The following is an 11,415-nucleotide window of genomic DNA, read 5'->3' as shown; positions in this document are numbered from 1 at the left end:
ACACACAAAACCGCAGCAGAAGAAGACGAACGGGTTGCGAGGAGGAAGAAGAGAGAAAGGGCGGAGCCGGGAAAGGGGATTTTAAAGAGCCGCCCGTCTCGCCCCCGCTGCGCACTCCGCCTTTCCATTGCGCACAGCCCGGCACCTCTCCTCGCCATGGCTCCCGGCTGGCTCCTGTCCATCGCCGCTTTCTGCTGCCTGGGGGGCATCACCCTGGGGGGCGCCCCTTGCCACTACCCCCCGCACCAGTGGTGCGGATCCAGCGAGATCGCGCAGGCTTGCAAGGTGAGGAAAGGGAAAGCGAAGGTGGAGAGGAAGAGCGCAAATTCTTTGGGCGCAGGCGAGTTGGCAAAGGGATGGGGGAGGGGTGGCCACCCACGTTGCGGGTGGGGTGGGGGCTTCGAGAGAGGAAGGGGGGCTAGCAGTGGCGACGGGGGGCTTTGTGCGACCCCCCCTTCCTGGACTCGGAGGAACGGGTGGCTCCGAATGGCTGCTGTGGCGCACGGGTCCTGCTTGGGGGCGGGGGGGGGTTGTCTTCCCAGGGGGGCACCACCTCGTTGGCCACTGGGGGGCAGGAGGCTGGATTCCGATGCGCCCCCTTTGGCCTGATTCAACTGCCACAGGGGGTCTTAGGATTCCTAAATGGAGACCCGAGGTGCCCACAAAATTCGCCATGAAGAGTCCGGGCATTCACAAATTTTGGGTGCCAGGGCCATGTTCCCTGCATGGCAGCCACAGGCACCCACGGGCGCAGGGCCAAGTTGGCACTTCTGCTGTGGACAGAGGCAGTCTACCTTAAGACTGGGGGGAAGGAAGAGTGGGAGGAAGCTGTTGCTATCTGGTCTTGCCTGTGCGCTTTGGGGGCACCTCACTGTGAAGACAGGGGCCTGGACTCAGTGCTGGGGGGTCCCCCGTGTAGGGCACCAAGCCAAAGGGCCACAGAATCATCACCATCAGGGCTTTTTTCAGCCAGAGCTCAGTTCCGGCACCTCTCAGGTAGGCCCCATTGCCAGTTATAAGCGAAAAAGGTAAAAGGTAAAAGACCCCTGGATGGTTAAGTCCCAGTCCAAGGCGACTCTGGGGTTGCGGCGCTCATCTCGCTTTCAGGCCGAGGGAGCCGGCGTTTGTCCACAGACAACTTTCTGGGTCGTGTGGCCAGCAGGACTAAACCGCTTCTGGCGCATGGCGGAAACCAGAGCGCACGGAAACAGCGTTTACCTTCCCGCTGGAGCGGTACCTATTTATCTACTTGCGCTGGTCTGCTTTCGAACTGCTTGCCCTTCATATGCGACCAAACTCCCATCAGCTTCAACAGGCAGCCTGGCAGACATGAAGATTTAAAACAGAATTCATCAGCTACTGCCAATCCCTTAATCCGTGCCAGGAAACAGGTTCCGTACAGGAGTGGCTAAGGGAGCCGCTGTTCTCCGAGGTTCCCTGCAAACGCTCGCCGTATCATCTTCACAACAACCTTGAGAGGTAGGCTAGGCTGAGAGATCGAGGTCCAAAGGCCCCCGGGGAAAGCTTTGAAAGGATATGAGCCAAAGGTACCGGGTTCAAACTCTTGACAGTAGCTCCAGAGAGCGGCTGCCGGCCAGTGCCTGCTATAGGTTAACCAAGGCTCTGGTTAAGGCAGCTCCTAGCAGAGGCAAAACGTCTCCTCGTTGAGCCAAGCCCAACGTAGCTTTGTATTTGCAGCACCCCCATTTTCTCAGCATCTTATTTTTTTGGGGGGGTGTTTCCCCGCGGAAAGCCCCACCTCGCTTTTCGGAAGCCGGAAGCCGCCCCCAGCTGCTTTCACTTCCCTCTCGAAAGATGGAGGAGGAAACTGGCCGGGCAAGAGGTTGTTGCAGTTGGGGAGACATCATTATTTATTTTTTTGGTTTTATTTCTATGACATTTTTTGTTCAAATGAATCCCAAAGCAGCTTACAGACAAAAGAAATAAATAAAAAATATTTGTTTGCGCCAGCCGCCGGCCATAGCAATAAAACAACAATACAATATGCAAAAGAATAAAAATAAAGAAAGTCAATAGTACAATGATACCTTGGGTTAAGTCCTTAATTCGTTCCAGAGGTCTGTTCTTAACCTGAAATTGTTCTTAACCTGAAGCACCACTTTAGCTAATGAGCCTCCTGCTGCCACCGCGACGCAGGAGCACAATTTCTGTTCTCATCCTGAAGCAAAGTTCTTAACCAGAGGTACTATTTCTGGGTTAGAGGAGTCCGTAACCTGAAGCGTATGTAACCCAAGGTATAGGGTTTTGAATCAATAGTCCAATAGCGGACCTTATTCTAATTGCCCCGGCTAAAAAACCTTACAACCTTTGCCGTCACCTGCTCATCTCAACCTGCCAAGAGAAAGGACACTTTGGCAGTGGCTGGGCAAGCCGGAAGGGACGGAAAATAAAAATAACATAATGGAACGTCACAAACAGGAGCATAAATCGTACAGAATACTTGGCAAATCATCAGTAAAGCGATTCCAAATCCCAAATAAAACAAGACATGAGCTGAGATTGTCCTTCTGCCTGATTTAAAAAGGTAAAGTAAAGGGACCCCTGACCATTAGGTCTAGTCATGGCCAACTCTGGGGTTGCGGCGCTCATCTCGCTTTACTGGCCAAGGGAGCCGGCGTACAGCTTCCGGGTCATGTGGCCAGCAGGACTAAGCCGCTTCTGGCGAACCAGAGCAGCGCACGGAAACGCCGTTTGCCTTCCCGCTGGAGCAGTACCTATTTATCTACTTGCACTTTGACGTGCTTTCGAACTGCTAGGTGGGCAGGAGCAGGGACCAAGCAACGGGAGCTCACCCCGTTGCAGGGAATCGAACCGCCGACCTTCCGATCAGCAAGTCCTAGGCTCTGTGGTTTATAAGCTAAACAAGTTCTAGCTTAGGGCCCCACACTCTTGGGGGCCTCCAAAAAATTTAAAGGAAAAAACCTGGATGTACATTTCCAAAATATATGATAAAAAACAAGTAAAATAAAACCTGCATCCAGCAACCGTGTTTTGTGTTGTGTAGGCTCCTAGGATGCAAGTCAAATATCCCTGGTTTGCTCCTTTCTATATATAGGGTGCCGACATTCTGTATGGACTGGTTGCAGGGCAAGATGTGCAAATGGCTTTTGATACCTATTCGGTCCATAAATGACCACATAAATCAACACAAAAAAAGCAGCAATTTATTGTGGACAAAGGACAGCTGGACATAGAAAGGGCCCCATTACCTTCAGGAGCTGAGGGCCTCATCAAACTGAAATCTGGCCCTGCTCCTGACTCTATGATTCAGCACTTATTGCCGAATATTTTCCATCTTTCTGCGTACAAAGTCTTTCCGCGGCGATCGTGTCTTGAAATAACATCCTGTAGCCTTTTTCTAATTCCTCCATCCCGACGGGTTTGGGCGGAACATTTGCTGCATGTATCTGTACGCTGTACAGTGGACGCTCGGGTTGCGAACGTGATCCGTGCGGGATGCACGTTTGCAAACCATGTCTGCGCACGCGCAGGTTGCAATTCGGTGCTTCTGCACATGCGCAAAGCGCGGTTTAACGCTTCTGCACATACGCGACCGCCGAAACCCGGAAGCAACCCGTTTCGATACTTCCGGGTTTCAGCGTTTCGCAACCCAAAAAAACGCAACCTGAAGCTTCTATAACCCGAGGTATGACTGTATTTTTTCTCTTTTTTAATATAATTTTTTATTAGTTTTTTTAAAACATATCATTTTCAACAGAAATTAAACATACTTTTACATCTTATTCAAATTTTTGACTTCCATCAAGCCTGTCTGAAAATTTTCCAGTCTAATCTCACAGTATGCGTTTCTTATCTTCCCTATTACATTTCAAACTCATAACCAATACCTCTATCTTTTTCTACTTTGTAACACTTCGTATATTTCTCCTTACAAAACTTCTTGTAGTCCTACTAGCGTAATTTATTGATTACAATTGCTCTTCAAATAATTCATATACTTCTTCCAATCTTCTGTAAATCTCTGGTCCCGCAGGTTTCGAATCCTTCCTGTCATTTTGTCCAATTCAGCGTAGTCCATTAATTTCGTCTGCCATTCTTCTTTCGTCGGAATTTCTTCCTGCTTCCATTTCTGGGCTAACAATACTCTTACCGCCGTTGTTGCATAGAAAAACAATTTAACATCTTGCCTATTAATGTCCTGACCTATAATACCAAGTAAAAATTCTTCCAAGTAAAAGCTCTGGTTTTCCCAGTCGTGATGTATGGAAGTGAGAGCTGGACCATCAAGAAGGCTGATCGCCAAAGAATGGATGCTTTTGAATTCTGGTGCTGGAGGAGACTCTTGAGAGTCCCATGGACTGCAAGAAGATCCAACCTCTCCATTCGGAAGGAAATCAGCCCTGAGTGCTCACTGGAAGGACAGATCCTGAAGCTGAGGCTCCAAGACTTTGGCCAGCTCATGAGAAGAGAAGACTCCCTGGAAAAGACCCTGATGTTGGGGAAGATGGAGGGCACAAGGAGAAGGGGACGACAGAGGACGAGATGGTGGGACAGTGTTCTCGAAGCGACCAGCATGAGTTTGACCAAACTGGGGGATGCAGTGGAAGACAGGAGGGCCTGGCGTGCTCTGGTCCAGGGGGTCACCAAGAGGCGGACACAACTAAACGACTCAACAACAACAACAAATGCTTCTGGTTTTTTAAAAAAATGTATATTTCAACATTTCAATGACTGTATTTTCTTTTAGCACCAAGCGTCCAGCGCTTTTGAAGGTAGGCTGCTCCTGCCACTGGAGGCTTCACCGCCGCTCTTTCCTTTCGCAGGCAGAGAAGCACTGTGCCCGGCTGGGCCCCCCCGGGAAGAAAGCCGACCCCGTCTCCGTCAGCCTCTACTACGAGAGCCTCTGTCCTGCCTGCCGCTCCTTCCTGGTCTTCCAGCTCTTCCCCACCTGGCTTTTGGTGGGCGACGCCATGGAAATCACCCTGGTCCCTTACGGGAACGCCCAGGTCGGTCCCGATCCCCTGGGCAGGGGTGGGGTGGGGAGGCTGTGCCCACCCTCCTTTCCCCTGATGCCCCTTCTGTCTCTCTCCCTCCGTCTCTCTCTCACAGGAGAAAAAAGGCCCCTCCAAGTGGGAATTTGAGTGCCAGCACGGCCCCGATGAATGCCTGGGCAACTTGATGGAGGTGGGTACACCCTCTGAGGCAGGCGCGCCAAGACCTCTCTGTCTCCTCCGTTTCTGGGGGTTTCTCTCTCACCTGGCGGGAAGAGGCTTCTGTTCGTCAGCCTCGTGTTTGGGGAACATTTAGGGTTTCTTTAGGGCTGTCAAAACAAACCAAAAAAGCCAAACTTACGAAGCCTTTCCCTTTTTTAAAATAATGTTTTTTGTTAAACCTTCCAAATTATCACAGAACTCGTCATATCCACCTATCTCATCTATCATCTCTCTCTCTCTCTCTCTCTCTCTCTCTCTCTCTGTCTATCATATCTATCTATGTATCATCTATCTATCTATATCCATCTATCTCATCTATCTTCTATATCTATCTATCTATCTATCTATCTATCTATCTATCTATCTATCTATCTATCTATCTCATCTATCTTCTATCTATATCTATCTATCTATCATCTATCTATCTATCTATCTATCTATCTATCTATCTATCATCTATCTATCTATCATCTATCTATCTATCTATATCCATCTATCTCATCTATCATCTATCTATATCTATATCTATCTCAGCTATATCTATCTATCTATATCTATCTATCATCTATCTATCAACTATCTATCTATCTATCTATCTATCTATCTATCTATCTATCTCCATCTCTCTCATCTTCTTTTATTATTTATACCCCGAAGAGGCTTATTCACTCCGGGGGAAATGCTTTTTCGCAGATCAGGTGGGGAAACGGAACCTGCCTCCCTCCAGAGTTTGCTGGGCTCCAACTCATGCTGGGCAAAAGATTCCTACCTTTCCGGGGGGTTGGACTAGATGGCTACTGGAGGACCCTTCCCATTTTTATGAGCTTTGGCCAGCAGCACAAACCTTTCTCTCCCCCCCCCCCGCTCTAACCCTTACCCCCTGCTCCCCCCCCCCCAGGCCTGCCTGATCCACCTGCTGGGCGACCAGGGCCGCTACTTCCCTCTCATCTTCTGCATGGAGTCGAGCGCCAACGTCACCCAGAACTTGGAAACGGTATGTTCCCCAAATTCCTTCCTCTCTCGAGAGAGAGAGAGAGAGAGGAAGAAAGAAAGAAAGAAAGAAAGAAAGAAAGAAAGAAAGAAAGAGGGAGAGAGAAAGAGGGGGAGAGAGAGAGAGAAAGAGGGGGAGAGAGAGAGAGAAAGAAAGAAAGAGAGAGAGAAAGAGAAAGTGTGAGAGAGAAAGAGAAAGAAAAAGAGAGAGAAAGAAAAAGAGAAAGAAAGAGAGAGAGAGAAGAGAAAGAAAGAGAGAGAAAGTGTGTGAGAGAAATAGAGAGAGAGAGAGAGAGAGAGAGAGAGAGAGAGAGAGAGAAAGTGTGAGAGAGAAAGAAAGAGAGAAAGAAAAAGAGAGAGAAAGTGTGTGTGTGTGTGTGTGTGTGTGTGAGAGAGAGAGAGAGAGAGAGAGAGAGAGAGAGAGAGAGAGAAAGAAAGAAAGAAAGAAAGAAAGAAAGAAAGAAAGAAAGATTGTCCCTTCTCTTGGCAGATCATCAAGTTGAGCAGGTGACAGCAAAGGTGGCAAGGTTTTTAGAATCAGAATAAGACTCACTATTTGACTATTGATTCAAATCCCTAAAAATTATTTCATATAATTGACTTTTCAGTTCTGTTCTTTGTATATCGTATTGTTGTTTTATTGCTACGGCCGGCGCAAATAAAAATCGATTCCTTCCTTCTCATTCTCTCGCCACCCTCGGATCCCTCCAGTGCATGAAGCTGTACCCGACCAGCGAGATCCCCCTTGCCAACGTCACGTCTTGCGTGAGCGGAGACCTGGGCAACAAACTCATGCACCAGAATGCCCAGCTCACTGACGCCCTCCGCCCGCCCCACAAGTACGTGCCGTGGATCGCTGTCAATGGGGTAAGTCCTGGCCGGAGATGCCCAAATTCCGACCCGCTGGTCCTGAGTTCGAGTCTCGCTCCACCCGCAGATTTAAAATCCAGCAACTCCCTTTGCAGGCAGGAGGTCCGTTGGTTTCGGATAACCGTCGCGACCCCTTTCTTCCAAATAAGCAAATTTAATTTTCCATTATTAAAGCCCAGTAACAGCCACTTTTTATCAATGTCAGATTACAATTCCCAGCCAATTATACATTTTGAGTGACTTCCCGTGGGCTGGGTTTTGGGGCGCAAAATCCCTATTCCTTCCTGCTTTCGAAATCTTAGCTGCCGTATTTTCCCGTGTGTCACATTTTCTTAATTTTGGGAAGACTCAAAATTTAGAAAATGGGGGGAGATTTTGCCCCCGTTTATAAGACTACACCCCCTTTTTAAACATTATTTTTAGTCTTATACACGGAAAAGTACAGTAATCCAATTGCATTCAGTCCTGGCCTTTAGTCCCTTATCGACAGCGACAGATTTACTGACTTCCATTCCTGTTGAGATATTTAATAATAATAAAAATAATAAATTCCCGCAGAAAGAGTTGCGTCGCGACCCCCACGTTGCAAGGGGTTGGGCTGGATGACCTTTTATTTAGCTTTGGCATTCGGACCCGGGAGAGATCCGAGTTCGAATCGCCACTCACTTGAAGGTCGCTGTGGCCAGTCTCTCTCTCCCTCGCCTGCTTCGCAGGGTTGGTGTGACAATAAAAAGGGGGGAATTGGGGGCGGGAAGTGAGGGAAGTTTGGGGTGTGAATTGTGGGCTCCTTGCGGCGATAAAAGCGGAAGAGGGGAGAATTTGCACCCGGCGCCTCGAGTTGCGATTCCTGCATTCCCCGGGGTTGGACTAGAGGACCTTTGGGGTTCCCCCTCCAATCTCTAGGTCTGAAAATGCAACAGATAAAGCAACTGGGTGGATTTCCAGGGGTGCGTTCCTATTTCAGCAGAGGGCCCTGAGTTTTCTGCTGCAGGGGAGGGATTTGGGGTCACCCTCCCCATCGCCTGCCCCACTGATTCCCTTCTTATTCCGCCCCCCAACCCCAGAACCACACGGAAGAACTCCAGGGTGAAGCGCAATCCAACCTCCTCGGGGTCGTCTGTAAGCTGTATAAGGCAAGTGCTTGTCTAATAATAATAATAATAATAATAATATTTATACCCCACCCATTCCCCCTTTCTCTTTCCCCTCCACGAGGCAACTCCTAGCTGGGGGTCTTTGCCCTCCCACAATGACTTTGGGACAGTGTGGGGAGGGCCAAGGGGGTGGGTCACTTTTCCATGCCTGTTTTGTTTTGCTTCCATTCCCCCCCCCTTTAATTTTAAAGTTAAATTTCCAGAAATTCCACAGGCAATTTAATTTCCAGAAATTCTACATACAATTTCTTTTGTGCATTCATTTCCCCCCTTTAATTTTCAAATTAAATTTCCAGAAATGACACATATTTTTTTTTTTTTGCTTTAATTCCCCCCCCCCCTTTAATTAAAAAAAAAATATTCCGGAAATTCCACGTGCAAGTCCAATGCACTTTTTTCATATATAAAATAAATTCTTTTGCATTATTGATTATTCTCATTCCTTTTTCTGTGATGTTTCCCTTATATTCCCCCCCCCCCCCACTTTGCTGAACCCTGCTCTCCCCTCTTTTAATATATATGACTGAGGGTGCCCTATAGGGACCCTATGGGGGGTGCCAGAGAGAGAGACGGGGGAGAGAAAGGGGGACATGGTGGGGCAGAAAGGAAACTGTGTGCCAGTTTGCCTCCTAGGGCCATGGGTTCGAATCCTACTTGGGGCAAAAGATCCCTCCATTTGCAGGGGGCTGGACTAGATGTCCCCCGGGGGTCCCTCTGCTATTTTATTATTTATCTCCCCCCTTCTGTCCCTGCAGGGAGAGCTGCCTCCCGCCTGCCAGCACAAAGGCAACTCCTTGCCTGCCTCCCCGCAAGATGCCTGCCTGAAGATCTAGCTCCTCTCTCCCCACAACGCCTGTTTCTGGGGCCGGGGCTGCCCCCCAAAAAGCCCACCCCCCAAAAAAAAGTGTGCATGCAACCGCGGTGCCCATCCCACCCCGGTTGGGTCAAAGGAAGCATCTTCCCTGCTACTGTTGTTCTTCCCCTGCGGAACTCCCTGCCACAAGGTCTGGACCCGGGGAGCAGCCGGGGAGGAAGGAAATAAAAGGAGCACCACTAGGCGTTTTGGGGGTCCGGAACGAGACTCAGGACCGCTTCTCCCTCCTTCCGAACCTGATGGGCGAGAGGGAGGCGAGTTCTGATCCTGCCATCCTGGAGGAAGAAACGGACACCCTTCCTTTTTGCAAATTGCAAAAGCACTGCCAGGTTGTTATTTTACCTTCTCTCTCCCCAAAATGGAAATTGTGCCTTTTAAAAAAAACAAAACATCAATACTCCAAACTGATTGGTTTCTTTTCTGGCCAAAATGCTTCCCTTGTCGGTTTTTTTGTGGGTGGGGGTCAAATCCGTACCAAGATTGCGGATGCCCCCCAGGGTTTTGGTTATTTAATTATTTCGCAAATTTTGCACACGGTTGGGTTGCTTAAACAAAGACAGATAAAGCAATAAAAGGATTGAGGAGGAAAATCGACATGGCAACAATAATAATAATCATTAATAATGATTTTATCCAAGCAGTCATCTTTATTGGCATAGAGAGAACGCAAAGATATATGGGTCAAATCTCAAAAGGGGCATCCGTTCATAAAAGGAAATACTTAGAGATAGAACAATATAGACCTAGTTAAGAAGTGCGTCTCAAATCTTAGAAAACAATTTTATTATTTGTAAGGCACCCGCCCCCCATGGGAAAGGCTGGCCCAAGCTCCTCTAGGCAGCTCCCAACAAAATATTAAAAATGCAATAAAATATCGGCTACTAAAAACTTCCCCATACAGGGCTGCCCAGTAATTAAAAACTTTTGAAAAGTTGACATAACGAAAGGCTGAAAAATGGGACTAAGGCATGTCTCCACTAGCAGGAATTTTCACAGGAGAAACGTTGGAGGGGGTGGAGTAGGACGTCCCTATTTTCAGGGGAGAAACATTGGAGGGGATGGAATAGGACGTCCCTATTTTCAGGGGAGAAACGTTGGAGGGGATGGAATAGGACGCCCCTCTTTTCAGGGGAGAAACGTTGGAGGGGATGGAATAGGACGCCCCTCTTTTCAGGGGAGAAACGTTGGAGGGGATGTAATAGGATGCCCCTATTTTCCGCAAAGAAACGTTGGAGGGGATGGAATAGGACGTCCCTATTTTCAAGGGAGAAACGTTGGAGGGAAAGGAATAGGACGTCCCTCTTTTCAGGGGAGAAACGTTGGAGGGGATGGAATAGGACGTCCCTCTTTTCAGGGGAGAAACGTTGGAGGTGATGGAATGTGAGTCCACCGTGGTCTGATCCTGCAGCCGGAATCTCCCTCTGTTCTCAGGCTTCCTCCCTCGCCCACGCCAGAGTCTTTTTCCTTCTCCATCTCTAATTTGGCTTCCTGGAGAGACTTCCTTCCTCTGCGGCTCCCTGCTGTTTAATGGAGCGCATGGGGAAATTGAGAGGAATGGCCATGTTAAAAAGGAACAGCCCCTGTCCTGGGTGGGGGCCCTGCGAGTGCCACCCGTGGGGCTGCTTTTCGGGGCCTGATCACCCCTCCGTGATGGGGGTCTCGGGCGCCACATCCAGTGAGCAGGAAGGAGGCAGCAACCCAGCAAAAAAGGAGAAGGCCTTGGATGGGGGTGTCTAATAATAATAATAATTTTTGATTTATACCCCACCCTTCCCGGTTCAAAAAACCGAGCTCAGGGCGGCTAACAGCAAATTCAAAACACTTAATTGATGCAACAAAAAAGCAGCATAAAATACAGTATAAAACGTGAATAACAATAAATTCAGAATTAAAAAATCCATTGCAGGGGCTTGATTTTGCCTGGGTCAAAGACACAGCTGAATACACACACACAGGCAGGGAGTTTCAACAGTGCCCCCCTGGAGGCTTTGTTATTGTTGTTGAGTCATTTAGTGGTGTCCGCCTCTCTGTGACCCCCTGGACCAGAGCACGCCAGGCCCTCCTGTCTTCCACTGCCTCCCGCAGTTTGGCCAAACTCACGTTGGCCACTTCAAGAACACTGTCCCACCATCTCGCCCTCTGCCGTCCCCTTCTCCTTGTGCCCTCCATCTTTCCCAACATCAGGGTCTTTTCCAGGGAGTCTTCTCTTCTCATGAGGTGGCCAAAGTCTTGGAGCCTCAGCTTCAGGATCTGTCCTTCCAGTGAGCACTCAGGGCTGATTTCCATCAGAATGGAGAGGTTGGATCTTCTTGCAGTCCATGGGACTCTCAAG

General features: G+C 48.8%; 1 protein-coding gene across 2 annotated transcripts; it reads left to right on the top strand.

Annotated features, from left to right (window-relative positions):
- IFI30 (IFI30 lysosomal thiol reductase) lies at positions 1 to 9,487 on the top strand. 2 transcript variants are annotated; one of them, XM_080989205.1, is made up of 7 exons: positions 1 to 285; positions 4,806 to 4,988; positions 5,092 to 5,166; positions 6,094 to 6,189; positions 6,897 to 7,052; positions 8,120 to 8,188; positions 8,965 to 9,487. In XM_080989205.1, the coding sequence occupies exons 1-7, from the start codon at positions 157 to 159 to the stop codon at positions 9,040 to 9,042; spliced, it is 786 nt and encodes a 261-aa protein (XP_080845331.1). In that variant the 5' UTR covers positions 1 to 156; the 3' UTR covers positions 9,043 to 9,487. The 2 variants fall into 2 exon arrangements, with proteins under 2 accessions (XP_080845331.1, XP_080845330.1); XM_080989204.1 differs by having other exon boundaries at positions 6 to 285; positions 8,120 to 8,192; positions 8,969 to 9,487.
- Positions 9,488 to 11,415: the final 1,928 nt, after the last annotated feature.

The sequence above is a fragment of the Podarcis pityusensis genome, assembly GCF_964106645.2.
Source record: "Podarcis pityusensis genome assembly, chromosome: 18".
Classification (NCBI taxonomy): Eukaryota; Metazoa; Chordata; class Lepidosauria; order Squamata; family Lacertidae; genus Podarcis; species Podarcis pityusensis.
Note: the sequence above shows the minus strand (reverse complement) of the source record. Positions and strands in the feature narration are given on the sequence as shown.